Source organism: Leuresthes tenuis, unplaced genomic scaffold, assembly GCF_036924035.1.
Source record: "Leuresthes tenuis unplaced genomic scaffold, fLeuTen1.0.hap1 SCAF_4, whole genome shotgun sequence".
In the NCBI taxonomy this organism is placed as follows: Eukaryota; Metazoa; Chordata; class Actinopteri; order Atheriniformes; family Atherinopsidae; genus Leuresthes; species Leuresthes tenuis.
The window spans coordinates 38862315-38881587 of NW_027325358.1; the positions used below are offsets into that span (position 1 = coordinate 38862315).

Consider the following 19273-nt stretch of genomic DNA (forward strand, 5'->3'; position numbering starts at 1 on the left):
AAATCCAACTCACAACTTCACCGTCTAGTTTAGTTTAGTTTAGTGTGACTATCAACCGAGTTATCTCAGGGTCTTAATCCGACTGCGAGTTACTCGATCTGGTCCAATTTTTAGTCAAACTGAGGTGTATACATGAACTTAATGACTCAGTCTCATTGTAATTTAGCCATTAATCCGATTCTTTACAGTGCCACGTAACCCCACTGACTGTGGAGTTTAATAGAAGCTTAATCTTAACTTTGGTTGAATTGGGTTAGGGTTAGGGAGACTTTTTGATGTGACTAGTCTGGCCTTGAAGGCTGTGAGGCGAATGGTTGTTTAGTCAGAAAAAATGGGATTTTACAGAGGAAGCACTTTAGAATAGCTTCGGTATAGATGTGAAGCCTCACAGTGTGATGAATAACTGGTGAAAGTAATGGTCCTGTATACCAATCAATCAACATTTATTTATATAGCACCTTACAACAACCAGAGATTGACCAAAGTGCTTCACAATTCCAGAAATAGATTTAAAATAGATTACATATGACACAAGACAACAACAAAAAGGTGAGCCACAGCTTCAGTGAAAAGCCAGTTTCAATAAGAATGTTTTTAATCTGGCTTTGAGCTGAGGTCGGTCAGTGGTGCTACGTAATCTGAAGGCAGAGTATTCAAACATTTTGGACCTGCCACTGCGAAAGATCGGTCACCCCACTGCTTACACCTTGACCGGGGAACCTCCAGCAGATTATGACCAGCAGAGCGGAGAGCTCTGCCAGATTGGTGAAGCCTCAGGGTTTCACTTATGAAGGGGGGTGCAAGGCTATTAACTGCGTTGAAAACATATAACAAGGTTTTAAACTGGATCCTAAATATTACAGGTAGCCAGTGGAGGGAGTAAAGTACAGGTGTGATGTGGTTGTGTTTACAGGTGTTAGTTAGGAGCCTGGCAGCAGCATTTTGTTGTAGGCGGTGGAGAGATGTTTGGCTAAGTCCGATGTACAGTGTATTGCAGTAATCTAACCTTGAGCTTTATAAAGGCATGGATGGCTGTTTCCAGGTCACAGAGACTCAGAAATGGCTTAACTTTTGCAAGGAGGCGAAGCTAAAAGAAGCTTGCCTTCACTGCATTAATTTGTGGGACAAATTTAAGACTGGAGTCAAATTTCACTCCCAGATTTTTAACAACATTATGACAGTAGGGTGCCAGTGGACCAAGACCAGGTGTAGTACTAGGTGGGTTTGATGAGCCAAACAAAATATATTCTGTCTTGCTCTCTTTTAGGCAGAGAAAATTTTGTGATAGCCAGAGTTTAATGTCACTCAGACATTTGTGGATGGACTCCGTGGCATCTGGAGAGTATATCTGTAATGTTCCATCTGTTTGAGTAGATTGAGAGGGATGGCTAAGCTCATCTGTTTTTTTTTTTATACAAACTGAGGGTGATTTAGTAGAACTGATGTATAACGGAGGCTGAGTTATGAACACACAGCTGTAGCTCACCTGTACATAACTTTAAGGTCGTGTCGTAATAAAAATGCTTGTCTGTGCAGTTGAAGCTGAGATAGTTTTGAAAGTAATTGATTAGATTGGGTGTCGGATCTAAGAGGAAGAGGCGCTTCTGTGACTGGAAACTGTCTGGACACAGTTTTGGGTCTCCCCGCTGCAGTCGATGGGGAAGCAGCGGATGGACCATGACAGTCTCACAGGGGTTTCCCGAGGATCAGCTGAGCACGACACCTACCATTACCCTGAGAAACGGGAGACCTCAGAAAGAAGCGGCCGATGTATTTCAAATTCAGCCTCCTATATGCGCCCGAAAATAACGTTTTAAAATGTTAATTAAAATGACATGCCGAGATTGTTAAAACTCACTAGTGTTGTTTCATAATAATTGTGTTGTGTCTGAACACCACCCGCGCGCCGTGGAAGATTCCAAAATGGCGGCGGTTCCTACCAGAGTGGAGTGAAACTTTATCGTTTTCCTTCTGTTTTTTCAACTGTTTCTCATGTTCTGCAGATTGACTCGGTCTGTTTATGAGACTGGATAGTAAGCGCACAGACACTGTGGACAATCTCCTTCAGTACTCAACATCGGGACTCTGGAGTCGGTTTTTGTCGGAGCCTCGCTGGGCTTCCTTTTAAGTTGACGTTGGCATACGGCCATCGAGATTACAGCCGCTGTTGACACCCGCTCGCTCATCGCGGAATCGACGTTGGTCGGGTAGCTAGCTAGCTATTTTACCGGTTGGAAAGGGCCCGGCTGGGCTTGGTTTTGCTCAGCTGGATCCCGTTAGGGCAGGTCGGAGACCCGGAGACGTGCCCCGTCATTTGTCAGTGGACAGAAATAGGAGGTGTTAGATGTCAGCAGCAGTCGGTGTCACACTGACTGTGGTTTGCTGTTATCGTGTAAGTACCAGTCCACTTCTTCTCTGTACGTCCTAACAGCCTGTTTCATGGCCTACGTTTACTTACGGTCATATCATATTTCCACTAAGAGGCTGGTGTGACGTTAACATATTAGCTAGCTGCTGGTCAACGGTTGAAAACACATTTGAAATGTTCTTTACTTGAATTTTGTAACATAAATGTTCACATTTTTCATGACACATCTCAATGACCGAATCTGGTCGATAGCTTTTGGTGATGTAGCGTGATTTAAGTTGTCAACAGAGGTCACTGAGTTATAATGAAACTCTTCGACATTAGTTATTTTAATTACAGACGAGTGTCCACTTTCTGTTTCCAAGCACAGATTTTAACTCTTATTTCCTGGTTCTTTTATGATGGACAGCTATCTTGGCAAATCAAATGGAGAAGCTCCAGGACCTGAGCCAATCAGAGCTTCAGGAGCTCCTGGACAACCCAGAGAGGGTGGAGTCTATGGCTCTGGAATCTGACGAGGTAAGGAGGAGTAGTTCCTGCTTTGAGACGGGTTTTGGGTCAAGCGAGAATTTGTGATGAGATAGGGTTGTAAAAGTCAAAGTTCTTAAACCTGATCGCTCTTGGCGTGGGCATAACAAAATAACATGAACCCTCACTCTGCTCCCAAGAAAAATATCTACTCCTTGCATCCTCTTGGGTTCAGTCAGTTTTCACAGTTTGGCACAGGCAATATGACTGCTCAGCACTGATAGGATTTGACCTGTTTATTCATATTTCTTGTTAAATGGAAGCAGCAGAGACTGACTGAATTGAAATTAAACTGAGGATATAAATGAGATGAACATGAACAGAGTGTTTTCAGTCAGAGGCTTCTTCAGCTCCGTAACAATAAGGACAGTTACAGGAGGTCATTACCTCCCACTGCAATGACCTCATTTGTCTGTCTAGAATAATTATTTTGTTTTTTTTTTCTTTTGGTGAATAAAAGTAATTTCCCTTTGTGATAAAATATAGAATCATCCACTTCAGTTCAGTTTTCACTGGGCAGGTGTCTCTCCTGTTCATCCTCTTTAGACTCGCTGAGCTTATGAAACAGCGGTATAGAATTTTTATTTTATTTATTATATATAAACTTTATTTTCACAGGGGTGTGATAGGGAATGTGTTTAGAAATTAGATTGAGAGTTTTATTAAACAAAATAAGGTCTTAATTGATGTAAGTTAGGGGGTCCATTATTGAGTGATAATGTTTTTTGTCACTGGAGATAACGGAAGATGTGCTGTAAACAGCTTATCTCATCTAAGGCATTCATTTAACTGGACTGCATAAAACTTAATGCAGACATTTATAATACATCTTATCCAAGCTGTACTGCTAGAATTTGGATGTCTTGATAACTGACATGACTGTCATGGGACCACAAACACATGGTGCACATGCTTTCCTCTATTTCTTTTAAATGTCCTTTATCAAGCTTCTGCCATATTTCTGTTGATTTATTCAAGCATTTTAAGTTGGTGGCTATTCAGCATTGTCCTCATATTTTTGAAAGTGTTTTAAGTCAGGACATTGGAAGGACTGTTCCAACAGCTCAGTGTTAGCCTCATTTAGGCTTTCTGTGATGTGTGGCTGTGGGCAGTGGAGCCCTCCATGCTTTGCAGACTTCTTTATCAGAGAACACACACACACGTGTTGTTTGACCTTCCAGCCAATCACAGCTTTTCCATCAGAGATGGAACAACTTCAAAGCCAGCTGAGGTAACAAACGTTGGCTGTATTATGAAAAGCTGCCAGTGAAGTTAAGAAATGAGACTGCATTGATATGAGGCCCTCAGTCTATTTGATAGTCCAGCTGAATATTACTATTTTTAAATAATGATAACTTCGCAAATTGTTTATTGAAAAACAAAATGGTTGAACTTACACTGAACTAACACAGCAGCACATGAGGGGTAGCTTAAATACTGGTTTGGCCAAATAGCAGCAAAAGGGGAAAATCAAACTAGGCAAACACTGTAAATAAAAACTCAAAAGTAAAACTCACTAAACCAGAAACGTGACCAAATTTAGTGCACAGGGTGAGTATAAACCAAACTCTGAAGTAACACTAATTGAGTGCATGTGAGTGTGGTCCATTAATCAATGAACTTTGCCAGACATCAGTGGCCGTATTCGCAAAGGATCTTAGGGCTAAAAGTAGCTCAGAACTGGTGAATTTAGGAGAAACTCCTAAAAATGATGGGCGTGTCGGTCCCAAATTTAGGACTCCTAATTTCTTTCACTAAGAGCAATTTACAAAGGATTTTAGGCCTAAAAGTAGCACCTAACTCTAGGAGAGTGTAAAAGTCCTCGAGAGGACTCCTAACTCAGTAAGAAGAATCTCAAATCACAAAGAATCAGAAAATGGCTGCAGCGAGACAGAATAACGTCCTTGAGTAACAGAAATAACCCGATCCGTCCGGAGACAAAATGTTTGGCAACACTACGATATCTAGCAACAGGAAAAATGCAACTTTTTGAGAGGCACCATGTGCCAGTTGGATAACACTTGCTGGGTGACAGTGGCTATCCCTGCAAGACGTGGCTCTGGACACCCTATATCAATCCACAACCGGGAGCTTAAAGTATAACATAAGTAAGTGATTCGGCTTAGCCCTATGCGTAAAAACATCGTATTGGCTCGTTGTCGCCTTTTATTTTTTTTGAATCCATATTTATTATTGTTTTCCCTTCATAACCCCTCTCCTCTCCAGCACAAACTGGGCCAGCAGTAATAATTGGTGCTGGGACCAACTGGGCTTTTACTTGTGTTGACGGTGTCTCCACTTGTTTCACTCATAATGAAGGAGGATTTGAACGGCTGATATTTAAAGGGTTTAAATGCTGGAAATACGCTCATTGGATTATTAATCATTTGCAGGGTGCAAATGAATGATCTCGTTGATTTAATGCAATTGTATTCGTATTGTTTGTTTTCTCTCTCTCTCTCTAACGTGCATAACGTCATTATCGTAGTCTGCTAACTGCTCTGTCCATAACTATTTGATTGGAGTTCATTTGTAGCCTTGGCTATTTCCTCATTTTTAGTTGAGTTTGTGGGATGTTGCGGAAGAGTTTCGCTGAGATCACCCACACTCAAACAACCAATCACCGTACTGAGCGCTTCTAAAGTCATGCACGAACATCGACGTAATCCATAGCAACGGTGCGTCACTCTCAGATAACTCTTAGTGATTCATCCTTAGTATGAGTAGGTCTCAGTGGCTTTGTGAATTACTTTTAAGGAAAAACTCCTACGCAAAATGTTTTAGCGCAAGTTAGGAGCACTCCTAGCGCTAAGATAAAAAGCTTTGTGATAACGGCCACAGATGTATTATATATGTTGGTACCCATTGCTTCACCCCACAGAAAGATATTTACTTTGCTGAAAGGTAACATAATTTCACTTCGTCTCACAAAGATAGTTCTCACTTTGTCTGCTTCAGATCCAGAACATCCAGCTAGAGAGAGAGATGGCGTTGGCATCTAATCGCAGCCTGGCTGAGCAAAACCTGGACATGAAGCCTCGTTTGGAGTCACAAAAGGAGGCGTTGGTGGCCAGATATTCTCAGCTCGAGGCTGTCGGAGAAACCTACAGACAGCACTGCTCCCTGAGAGGTAGGAGGAACAGCTGGTGGAGAGTAGAATAGCTCTGTGTAGACCCTGCTGCTCAGGAGGAAGAGCATCATCTGACAATCAGAAGATCGGTGGTTTGTTTTCCGGCTTCCCCAGATCACATTTTGAAGTGTCCATGGAACCTCATGTTCCCGCCGATGCATCTGTCTGTGTGTGAATGTGTGATAGAAGAAGCACTAAGATGTACTGTGAGTGTGTGTGAATGGGCGAATGTGGTTTGTAGTGTAAAAGCTCCTCCATTGGTCAGCCTGACAAGAAAAAAACAGGCAATATCATAAATGGTCCATTGAAGGTTTTTCCTGCTGCACGTCAGAACCTGCAGTCTTCTTCATACTGATGCTTCAGAGATCATGCACTCATGCTCATACACATCTGTTAACAGATGGCCATTCTTACTGTAACAACTTTCCAATAATGCCAACTCTTCACTTCACAACAATTAGTCACGATTACAGATGTGTGAGGAGGCAGGACAGAAGTGAACCACAGACAGCCCACTGCATTTGTTACAGATATGTGCCGAGCAATTTAATGTCCTGCTCCTACTGACGCGTCAAAAAGCCCGGAGGCTTCAGTGACCTGCTGCCATGTGAGCTGACCACACCTGGAGCGTTGCACGTTCTACATACACATGTTTTAATGGTTGTACATAGCATGATTGTTGGCATCCCTCCTGTGGCTTTTACAGTATACAGCACCCTGTTTTTGATTAAATCAGAATAATTTTTAATTGCTTTGGATGCAGACTCCTCTCCCTTTCAATCAAAAGCTCCTCTCCATCATGCAGTGTTTTCAGAGCCACAGACAGACAGGATAGCGCTGCATATCTTTTTCAGTTAATTTCAATTCAGTTTTATTTATATAGCGCCAAATTACAACAATTGTCATCTCAAGGCACTTAAATAATGTAGTCCACTTCAAGCCAATTGGAATTCAATTCATTGTAATCATAATCTAATGAAATCCAATTAACTGATTTCAAAATAATCCAATTCATTCATATAATGCCAATTTAAAAAAAATTATATCCTAGCTAAGGAAACCAACAGATTGCACTGAAACTTGTCTTCAGTCCAGTCTCCCGTCCTGAGCCTGAGGGACTGTGGAAAGGAACGACTCCCTTTAACAGGAAGAAACCTCTGGCAGAACCAGAACCAGGAAGAAACCTCTGGCAGAACCAGGAAGAAACCTCTGGCAGAACCAGAACCAGGAAGAAACCTCTGGCAGAACCAGAGCCAGGAAGAAACCTCTGGCAGAACCAGAGCCAGGAAGAAACCTCTGGCAGAACCAGGAAGGGTGGCCATCCGCCTCGACCAGCTGGGGTTTGAGAAGACAGAAAAGAGGGAAAAGAGGGGGGAAAAAAATAAAATAAAAATAATAATTCAAAGGATACCTGTTGGAACAGGGAAACACAACTTAATAACCACAATAATGTCACATGTACATAAAATCAATTGTGAAATTAAACAGGGAGAAAAAGAGAGCAAAGTGAGGAAAGGTGTGACAGATGAGGTCCCCCAGCAGTCTAAGCCTATAGCAGTTTAACTATGGGATGTTTCAGGATCACCTGAGCCATCCCTAACTATAAGCTTTATCAAAAAGGAAAGTTTTAAGCCTAATCTTAAAAGTGGAAAGGGTGTCTGCTTCCCGGACATTTACTGGCAGCTTATTCCACAAGAGAGGGGCCTGATAACTGAAGGCTCTGCCTCCCATTCTACTTTTAGAAACTCTGGGAACAACAAGTAAACCTGCAGTTTGGGAGCAAAGTGCTCTGTTAGGAAAATATCTTACAATGAGATCTTTAAGAAATGATGGAGCTCGGTCATTAAGAGCTTTATATGTGAGGAGAAGAATCTTAAATTCTATTCTGAATTTAACAGGGAGCCAATGAAGAGAAGCTAAAACTGGAGAAACATGATCTCTCCTGTTAGTTCTCATCAGAACTCTGGCTGCAGCATTTTGGATCAGCTGGAGGCTTTTCAGAGAATATGTGGGACAGCCCAATAATAAAGAATTACAGTAGTCCAATCCTGAAGTAACAAATGCATGAACTAGTTTCTCTGCATCACCCTGAGACAGGATGTTCCTGATTTTAGCAATATTACGAAGGTGAAAGAAGGTAGTCCTAGAAACCAGTTTTATATGTGCGTCAAATGATAAATTCTGGTCAAAAATAACTCCAAGGTTCCTCACTGTAGAACTAGAAGCCAAGGAAATACCATCTAGAGTAACTATATAACTAGACAATTTCTCCCTGAAGCGCTCAGGTCCAAAGAGAACAACTTCAGTTTTGTCTGAATTTAAAAGCAGACAGTTCTGAGTCATCCAGGTCTTTATGTCTTTAAGACAGGCTTGTAGTCTGACCAACCTGTAGGTTTCATCTGGTTTCATAGATAAGTTCAGCTGAGTATCATCAGCATAACAATGGAAATTTATGCCATGCTGTCTGATAATGTTACCTAATGGAAGCATGTACAAAGTAAAAAGAATTGGTCCAAGCACAGAACCCTGAGGAACTCCATGACTTACTCTAGTGTGGAAGGAAGATTCTTCGTTTACAAGAACAAACTGGAATCTATCAGATAAATATGACTTAAACCAGTCTAATGTAGTTCCTTTAATCCCAATAACATGTTCAAGTCTCTGTAACAGAATGCTGTGATCGATCGTATCAAATGCAGCACTGAGATCCAACAGGACAAGCACAGAAACAAGTCCGCTATCAGAGGCTAAGAGGAGATCATTGGTAACTTTAACCAGTGCTGTTTCTGTGCTATGATGCACTCTGAATCCTGACTGAAACTCTTCAAACAGATTATTTCTATGTAAATGATCACAAAGTTGAACTGCAACTATTTTTTCAAGAACTTTAGACAAAAAAGGGAGATTGGATATAGGTCGATAATTAGCCAACACTTCTGAATCAGGAGTAGGTTTTTTAAGTAAAGGTTTAATTACAGCAACCTTAAAAGTCTGAGGTACATATCCTATCAACAAAGACAGATTGATCAAATCCAATATGGAAGTATTGATTAAGGGGAAAACCTCCTTGAACAGTCTGGTTGGGATTGGGTCTAAAATACAAGTTGATGGTTTAGAAGAGACTATTACTGTTGTTAGATCAGAGAGATCAACTGGGCAGAAGCTGTCTAAATACAATACAAGATAAAAACTCTGAGAATTCAGACAGAAACTCAGAATAAGGGCCAGGTGGACGATACACAACAACAAACACAAGAGGTTTTTGTGATTTCCACTTTGGGAAAAACTGAGAATCAGAGATTCAAAAGAGCTAAAACTAATCTTGGGTCTAGGACTGATTAGTAACCCTGATCTGAAGATAGCTGCCACTCCTCCTCCTCTGCCTGTGGTTGGAGGAACGTGAACATTTAAATAGTTTTTTGATTGAGGGGGGGGCAGCATCAGGTGGGAAGCCACAGAGAAGTGTGTAAGACTACAACTCTGCATCCTGGTCTCAACCCTGGGTTGTCATGTTTTTGGATGACTAATAAATTCGTCCATATTTCTAGAAATGAGAGCCGCTCCTTCCAAAGTGGGATGGATGCCGTCTCTCCTCATCAGACCAGGTTTTCTCCAGAAAGATTGCCAATTATCCATGTAGCCCACGTTGTTTGCTGGACACCATCTAGACAACCAGCGATTGAATGAGGACATGCGGCTAAACATGTCATCACTGGTCAGATTTGGCAGGGGTCCAGAGAAAACTACGGAGTCCGACATTGTTTTGGCAAAATTACACACCGATGCAACATTAATTTTAGTGACCTCCGATTGGCGTAACCGGGTGTCATTACCGCCGACGTGAATAACTATTTTACCGTATTTACACTTATCCTCAGCCAGCAGTTTTAAATAGGATTCTATGTCGCCCGCTCTGGCCCTTGGAATACATTTGACTATGGTCGCTGGTGTCTCTAATGCCACGTTTCTGACTATAGAGCTGCCAATTACCAGGGTTTTGTCCTCAGCGGGTGTGTCGCTGAGTGGGGAAAATCTATTTGAAACGTGGACAGTTTGATGGTGAACCACGGGCTTGACTTTAGGACTATGACTCCTCTTCCTGACAGTCACCCAGCCACTCTTAAGTCCCGGCTGCTCGGGATCTGCTCGGGGACGACTAACAGAGCAAGCTACGCTAGGTGGCTCCGCACTGACTAAAGGGGCCTGGCTCGCTATCAGGTGGTTTTCAACAGTGCAGAGCCGAGCTTCCAATTCAGATAACCTTGCCTCCAAAACTACAAAAAGACTACATTTGTTACATGTACCATTACCACTAAAGGAGGCAGAGGAGTAACTAAACATCTGACACACGGAGCAGGTGAAGCAGGAGATGGAGGAAGAGAACTGGTAGCCATGCTAAGCTAGAGAACCAGACACACCGCTAAAAACTGAAAAATAAAGACTAAAGATCTGTAAGAGTGAGTGTTAGAATATAACAAGTATGGGATAGAGTTAACTATGCAAGATGTGTAAATTATAGGGAGAAATAAGGTGATTATTAGTAGTTCAAGAGGAGCGAGAACTGTCACAGTGCACACACAAAGCAACAGGAAGTGATGCAATACGTCAAAGCAAAGCCACAAAGTCTCTGGCTGTGTCCCTCTTCAGTGTTTTTTTTTCTTTAAAGATTAATTATATTATATAACAAAATTGGAAAAAAATATAACAAGCTACCAATCAGACATTTCTGCTATAACAAATAGGACTGAGCAATTTTATTGACACTGCGATATATATCGATATTTTGTTTCCCGATAAAGTATAGATTTTTAAGCCACGAGGATCAATTATTATTATTTTTATTTATTTATTTATTTTTTAATATATATTTATTTTTAAGCAAACTTTATTGAAAAGTCAGATGTTACAATCATTGAAAACACAGAACATACAATACAGTGCCAGGGGGTCACTTTATAAAAACCAGTGATAAATTAGTTCATAAAAATGTTATATAAAGTGAATAGCTCAGTGGTTTTGATGGCTTTTCTGTTTCTACAGTGTTGGATTGTTGTAATGTATTGTTTCAGCTCCTTCTCAAAAATTAAAAAGGATGGTTTGTGATTAGAGAATTTAGATTTGTTTATATGGTATTTTAGCAAGTAAAACAAGCAGGTTGATGATGTAATATTGATCTTTGTTGTTGGCAGGATAGGATTAAACCCAAACAGTACGTTTCCATATGTAAGAGAGAAACCAGATAACATTTTCTGGGAAATGAATGTACAGACATGTTGGCAGAAAACAGATGAAAAAGGACCAGAACCCATGACAAAGATCTCCTTCAGATGGTGTGCAGAGTCCATCTCACTGTCCCTTTTGGATCTACGTAGAAATAACTTGCAGGGATAAAACCTATGACTCGTTTAATCTGATTTCTAATCACATATTTATAGGGAAGGCAAAGTCCTTCCGTACTTTGAACCGGAAAGACACGGTTTACAGGTGTTCAAAATATGGGCGCCGCTGGTGATAACGTGCGCTGCTTTAAAGAATATTTTGATGCAGGGCATGGATATGACGTGATGCTGGATATGCTGCCGACCATTCACAACAAAAACACGAGTCTGCGTGCGCTGAAGACACGTTTCAGACATGTTTCAGACATGTTTGTTTGTCTCTGTTTGTCTGGCGGTGTTGTCCTTCCGGTTCAAAGGTCGGACCACCGGTCCAATCAGCGACGATTCATGTCAAATCACACTGTCCCTGGAAAATCTTTCAGAAAATCATGTGAGTGTATCGAATGGAATCAAATTGTGTATCGTATTGTGAGATTAGTGTATTGCTACAGCCCTAGTAACAATCACGTTTTACTGATGCAACACCTGTTGACAATAAAAACATAATGTCAGGACATTTTCACAGAGAGAAACTTGAAGATTCAACCATTTTTTGAGAGAGTGGGGAGAAAAAAATGTACTCAACAAGAAGTGTCTCATAGAAGCAAACTGTCTCAAGCTGTGGGCAGCAAAGCTTTTCATACATGACATCCCTAACATTAACATCTGATACAGTCACAGCATTCACACATCGATCACATAAACCTTAATGTTCCTCATCCAGACAGGCTTGTGAAAAATGACAGATGATGCATGCACAATATTTTTCCTTCATGCAGTGGCAGACAGAAATGAGGTGTAACGCTGACGTCCTCATGGAGCCACAACAGTCCATATTAACTCGTGGTGAGTCAGTTGTGTCGAACATAGTAACCGTGTATGAAAGCAGCTCTTTTATACAGGGTTAGGACTCATGAGGGTGGCTTCTTCTAGTTTATATCACCTGGACAAAAATGTGATGTTGACTTCACCTGAAGACACCTGGAAGACTTTAGTCTCAGTTTTCTCAGAACAACATGTTGTTGTCATCAGAAAAACATTTAATACGCTTATGGAAATTCATGCCTGAGTGTCCGCAATCAGCTGCAGCAACAGCATTAGCCAAGATGTTTTTTATCTGCTCCAGGTGTTACGGACAAGCCTTCATGTGCTCTGCTGCTGTGTTGCTCTCTTGATCTCAATGCCTGTCTTGTTTTTTTTCTCTTCCTTTCTCTCTGCCCCATCTGCTCTCCTTCTCCTCCCCAGATGGGATGGTGGGTCAGGTGTCTCCAGAGGCATTGTTCTCAAGACTACAGACCGAGAGCAGCAAAACTGAGGCTGAGTCAGAGGTCAGTGTTCCATTCAATATTCTTGACATTAGTTTATCATGTGTAAAAAAACCTCTGAAAAGTTGACACTATATATTACATGATGTGGACAGTTTATCATCTCAAGCTGTCATTTGTCTCAGTGTATTTTAAAGGATTGGCCCGAGAAGAAGAGGTTTTGGGTTCAGGTTTAGAACTCTGGCCTATCATCCTGCCAACACGCATGTACTCCTCACTTCTCTTTGAGCTCTAGTCTCACTTTCACACACTTCTCCAGTTAAAGCACATTTCCACCTTACCACCAGTTAGAACCCCACTAACGTCTGTTTTTTAGTGTAGTGAGGAAGTGTTTCAACAGTGTGTCCCGTATAAAATGACTCTGACCAGCATAAAGGGGAAGACAGCAGCTGGGTTTACACACATATTTTGTCTGCAGCTCATTTTTTCTTTCCAGAAACAGGTTTACTGACAGTAACGTCTCACACAGAGGCTCTGAAACCGATGGCAACAACTCAGGGACAAAAAGAGACCAGACAGATGGATTTTAGTGCCTGTCAGACAGCTGGCAGCTGACTCTCAGTCTTGTTGTGTGGGCTGACAGTCCAGTCAGAAAGAATAAACCAGTCTGAATATCTCAGAAACTGCGGTCCAACACAGTTGCAGGATACAGTGAAGTCATCAGAGTTCCAGGCTTGTTCTTGGGGAGGTGGTGGTAGTTAATGGACGTAACACCGCCCTCTGTTCATTGTAGCTCTCAGAGCTCTACTGCTGGCACTGTTTTTAAAGTAGTGTTTTGACTGATGTGACTGTCTGCATGAGGTCATTTTACATGGTCTGTGTCTCAGCCTCTGGTCCAAGCAGCTTCCTGCGCTCATACCTTTACAGAGAGTTTGATGCATGCTCACTCTCCTGTCGTGTGTGTGTGTGTGTGTGCAGGCACTGGCGGATGAGTTTCTGGAAGGCTCTCTGCCGTTGGACTCCTTCCTCGACCGCTTCCTCTCCCTGCGCTCACTGGCTCATAAAAGGCGTGTGCGGATAGAGAAACTTCAGGAAATCATGCGACAGAGGAACGAGGGCGATCCTACTGCCATGACATCATCAGCAGGCACCAGCCAGAACCCTGCCAGCACGCCCTCCCCCTGGAATCAGACAACCACAGCAACAACAACAAATCAGCAGCAGCCGAACTCCAGACCTCAGTCCTGCAGCTACCAGAATGCCTCTCAGTCGGGCCCTCCGACTGCAGGGGGCTCCGCCGTGCTGCCCTACAGCCAATACCCAGTATCCCCTCCCAACCCTCTCCCTGCAGTGGCAGCAGTCCCAAACAATCCAGCTTCACAGTTCCCTCCTTATCCATCTTCCGGCTCACCCTTCACCCCAGCAGGGAGCTTCTCTGGGCCCAGGCCAGCTTTTGGGCCACCAGCCTCAGTCACTTGCCCTTACCCGACCCAGCCATCCTTCCCTGCCCCACACCCTGGCTCAGCATTTGGCCAGTACACCCCCAGCCACTCCCAGAGCGCCCCTGCACCCTACTCAGCCTCCTATAGTTATGGGGGCTACAGCTACCCTGCTGGGCCCCCCTATTCCAATTCTCAGTCACCCACAGGGAGGCCCATCTACAGACCAGGATATGGAGTTCCACAGCAGTACTCCTGAAAGCATTACTGCTCTCTTCTTCACAATTCTTCCTTTTTTTGCTGTCTTTGCCCCCCCACTCTCCCTCAGCTTCACTCCCCTGAACCCCTCTTGTCTTGTAAGTCCTCTCCTCTGCCCCCCTGCTCTCACACTCCAGGTCTCTTGCTTTTCTTAAATTTGTTGCACTATTTTTCTCCATGTGAGTCTTCTTTCTTTCCTGTCAGTCAGCCCCCCCCACACCAGTCTCAGGTTGTTGCATTGTGCTGTGTTAAACACTTATGTGTGGCTCTCTGTTCACTCATTCTGTCAGAGGCTCCCTCCTGTTCAAGCGTGCGTGTGTGTTGCTATTTCTCAATCAGAAAGTCCTTATGAACACACAAGTGCACTCCCCCTTATGACAAAGATCAGAACCAGCCGGGGATCAGCAGGCCCAGTTAAAACGGAGGATTCAGTTGATGTGAAGTGGCTCTCCCTGTGTCAGCTGAACGTCTTTCTGCACCGTAACCTGTGGACACCAGCTCGCTGTAACCTCACCATCAGTCACTTACTTTTCTTTAACCAAAGAAACTCGCAATGACAGCAGTGCTTTGTCTTCATCACAGTGGTTTGACGTTCATGGAGGAAGCAGGCTGCAGGTGGGCTTCACTACGAGGCAGTTTGAAGGAAACATCTCAAGTGTTTTTCTGCTGTTTTTGTCCTTTTCTCTAAAGAGTTGACCCTGTTAAGGTGGGTGGAAACCGCTTTAGTGTATCTGTTCTTGTGTTGAAAACATGTTCCTCACATGGTCTCTGATGGATCACAGTGCTTAAAGAGTTCCTGAAGACGTCTCTCCATGTTTCCCTCTGATTCGGCCAAGGCTACAGGTTCCGCCAGCTTCTGGACCCTGTTTTACAGCCATGTGGACTGTCGCCTTTTGCACCACCTGCTGACCGGCCCACACACTCTATTTCATTCAATTCGATTTAATTCAGCTTATTTCTATAGTGCCAAGTCACAACAAACATTATCTAAAGACACAGTTCAATTCAATCTACCGTCATTTAAAAAGAAATAAGATGGAATGCAGTCCAATAGTCCAATTCATAAAAAGGTGCCTCTCTAAGGAAAGTAATGGAATCACTCCAGATCAGCTGATAAAGCAATATTTCAAAAGTTTATCCCATATCCTCCTGACATGTGTACGCAGACCCAGGTAAACCTGAACGTGGCTCAGTGATCATCCTGTTTCCCATTTTTCAAAGTGGAAATGTCAAAAAGAGCAGAGAATGTTTCAAACATTCCACATTGGAGCAGCTGTTCAGTAGCATGTAGGAGCATGATTTTCACCTGAGCCCACAGCACAACGAAGTGAAGTGTTACTTCAGAGTCTGAACATGGTGGAAGCCACATTTCCTTCGTCCAAATCCTCTGGAACAGTTGGTAAGTGGCTGTGTCGGGGGCTTTGGTTTTCAGGTGGCAGCTCCTGGGAACACAGCTGAAACATCTGAGGAGTGGCAGGGATGTGGGTGAAATGACAAACTGGAGAGTGAAACGGACTTCGGTCCCACTCTGACACCTGCTGGAGTCTCTGCTCCACACACACCAGTGTGTGGAACTGTCGTCCACATGGAGCCTCAGCCCCTCCTCATATCTGCTTGTTGAACATGAAGTGATGCTCCTCGGTCAGGAGGAGGTGATTAGATTAGTCCCCCTCTGAGTGGCGGGTGCCTGGTCTGACGGGGTGAAGATGTGACGGCTCAGTTGAATCATTTCAGTGGATATCAGTGATAAAAGATTAGGAAACAGTCGAAATGAGTGTTTAGTAATAAGTGGTTGCCCATGCTCACTCTGCACCATCCAACACACACAGTTGCCAGTTAGGTCCTTAGTAAGGACAGAGGACCAAGCAGCACCTAGGAGCAGTTTAAACTTTGCTTCTGAGAGAAGCTGCAGCAGCAGCTGAGGGGGCACTGAGGGGGGCACTGAGGGGGCACTGAGGGGGCACTGAGGGGGGCACTGAGGGGGGCAGTGGAAACCCACAGCTGCAACACAGGATTGTGAGTTTCAGCCTGCTGACAGAGCTCTGTGTGTGTGAGGAAAAGCTAAAATGAATCCACTACTAAGACAGTTGTCCCGCTGAGCTCACAATGAACCTGTTCTGCTCAGTGTTCATTGGTTAGGAGGGACAAGCTGAGCGATCATGTGACTGACGATGTTCCTACGTCACACTCAGGCAGTCACAGCTGATGATCCAGATCCATGTTTGTCTGTGGGATGTGTTCACAGCTGTCTTTAATGACACCGTGAGAACATGTGAGGGTCCTGAGGGGCGCGGTGAGGGTCCTGCTGGGTGCACACTCACCTGTCCAACCATCACTGATGGAGGAGATTTGGCTGGATGCAGGTGCTGTGTCTGATCAGTAGTTTCCAACAGCTGCTGCTGCACTGTTGGGTCTGGCAGAAGTGTGTGTTGAAGTGATGAAGAGCAGCTGTGGAGGACTCAGATTGTCAGTTCCACACATCTCCACATGGTGGCGCCACACAGCTGCAGCTACCACTCCTGGTGCTGATGTCATACTTCTGAATCACCTGTGGCCCTGTCAAGTCCTTTACCTTTGCTCACCACACACACACACACACACACACACACACACACACACAGCAGTGTCAGGCTGGTTTCTCTGGGCCTCACCCACAGCATGATGAGCTTTCATATCCTACCAAGACATGGATGGTAGAGCGGCTTTATTCTGAGCACTTAATGCCCAGAGAGAGTAACGGTGATAATAGTAGTGTTTTAGAAAAAAGCACAAGGAAGAAGTCCTAATATGGTCGAGCATTAATATTAATAATCTGATGGAAACCAGATTCAGATGGACCGATGTGTTTGTCTGACATGATGATCCTGATGACTGTAGATTGTTTTAATCTGATTTTGTTTTCTTTCTCTTTTTTGGTTGTGAATAATTAAACTGGCGTTGATTTGAACAAAGCTGCTTGAGTCTTCATTTCAAACAAAGGTGCCCTTTTCCTTTTCCTGACCATTCCTGCACAAGGATTCCAAAAAAGAGTCAAGCTTTCAGAACACTGACATGGAAATGGTTACTATAACTCAACAATTAGTGATAGGCCTTTCTCTAGATCTTATCAGAAAGACTCATGAGGTTTGGAGTGATGGGAGAAATTCTATTGGAAGATGAAAGAGAGTCCAAACACACTCAGCTGAGACTCAGCTGTGATGAGGTCAGCACCAGGGGAAGCTGCTCCTCCAGTATTCCACACAGGGCCGTACATAGTTTGTCTATTACAATCTTATTGTTACACAGAGGCTATAATCATGTATATTAGTAAAATAAGACATGATATGAAATATTACTTCTATTAATCCTAGTTTTTAGAAAAAGGTACAACAGTGAAAAGTATTATTGTCTAAGGCTCCTCACCCTCATGAATGACAGGACAACTGGATAAGAGCATTGCTTTGCAAGTTACGACCACAAGGAATTGTCGGACAGGATTTGCTTCTTTCTTTTCCAAAGGACGGTCCAGTGTTTCCTATCTTGAAGGAGGTAATAAAGGAAGCATTAAGGCTCCTGTACTTAGTGTTTGGAGATTTCAAACAGCTCTCATTGCGGCCACTGCTCAGATCCTGCAGGTCATTTCACTCACTGAGGAAGGCTTGAAGTTAGACCAGACCCAGAGTGAAATAAAGTGGGTGTAAAAGATGGATGGATGGGTGAGCGGGGTGTTTTGTTAGTGTGTGTCTTTGATAATCCTTTGATGTAAAATACTCAAATGATCTTGTGAATTCGTTGCCATTCCTGTAGTTTGGACAACATCAAACACTGTGGGCTCACAGATTTGTTTTACCAATAATCATAAGCTGCAGCCTGACACGTTGAGCTCCATCCGTTCAAATCATTTCTCATCACATCTTTACATGTATAATGATAAAAACACAACAGGTGACACGTTTCATTGCAGAACTTGTGACCTTGTTGTTGTTGTAGTCCTTCAGCTTCAGCGAATCCTCTGAATATTTCTTCCAGCTCTGACACAATATGAATTCAAATGAGTCTGAGAACTTCTGCTCACTGATGTTAGAGACACTCCCAGTAACAGAACCTGTTCCTCATAGCTAGAGAACGTGATGACTCAAAGATCCTGTTGATCACATTAATGTTTGCTGGCAGCAATGAAGTCTGAGCTTTATCTGGAATGTGAGGAATTCACTGCCAGAACTCCAGAGATAAGACAAGTGGGACAGGGATAGTGTAGTGGTAAAGTCACTGCCTTTGATGTGGGCAATCCCCTGTATCCCCCAGCAGGGGTCCTCAGGCAAGACCCCCTACCCTTTACCAGCACCTTGGATACATAAACATAAGTGCAGAAAGTTCTGATTGGTCCAAAAACATTTCATGAAGACCAACCACTATAACATGAAGCAGGAGAAAGGAAAGTAAGCAGATAGTCTGAATCTGATGGTGCTGTTCAACAAAGTCCATAAAATAAATAGTAAATATAGAGTACTAATTGATAATTAGATGTTAAAGTCTTAACAAGAAAAAAAATGTAATCTAAGACTATCAGCATGGAATAACTTTAGATCTAATTCAAGTCAGTTCAGTTTTATACGTAACCAAATCCCAACAAATGTCATCTCAAGGCACTTCAAAGATACAGTCCAATTCAAGCCAATTAGAATCCAGTTCCTTAAATTCCAAATTATACTGGATTACTGATGACAAACGCTTGTGAGAATATATTATATAACAGTTAGTTATTATGAAATTGAAATAAATTAAAAACACTTTATTTATCCCAAAGGGAAATTATACTGTTGCAGTAGTTTATCGACTTATTTTTTTTCATAATAAACACTTATTGCTGCTGGCAGGAAGGACCTCCTGAACCTTTTTTTTGCATCACAGCTAAAGAAGCCTCGAAC

The 19273-nt window shown here is 42.9% G+C and overlaps 1 protein-coding gene across 2 annotated transcripts in view; it reads left to right on the forward strand.

The window, feature by feature from the left end:
• The first annotated feature begins 1874 nt into the window (after positions 1-1874).
• vps37c (VPS37C subunit of ESCRT-I) overlaps positions 1875-19273 on the forward strand; it is a 138835-nt gene continuing 121436 nt past the window's right edge. The window contains exons 1-5 of one of the 2 annotated variants that reach the window (XR_011915300.1): positions 1875-2392; positions 2778-2887; positions 5855-6026; positions 12650-12732; positions 13648-14957. Coding sequence is in view for 1 of the 2 variants with exons in the window: in XM_072383678.1 (XP_072239779.1) it covers positions 2795-2887; positions 5855-6026; positions 12650-12732; positions 13648-14367 (1068 nt within the window). In the remaining variant the exon portion in view is untranslated. Of the gene's footprint in view, positions 2393-2777; positions 2888-5854; positions 6027-12649; positions 12733-13647; positions 16299-19273 lie in introns of those variants that run through there. The other variant, XM_072383678.1, reaches the window with a different exon arrangement.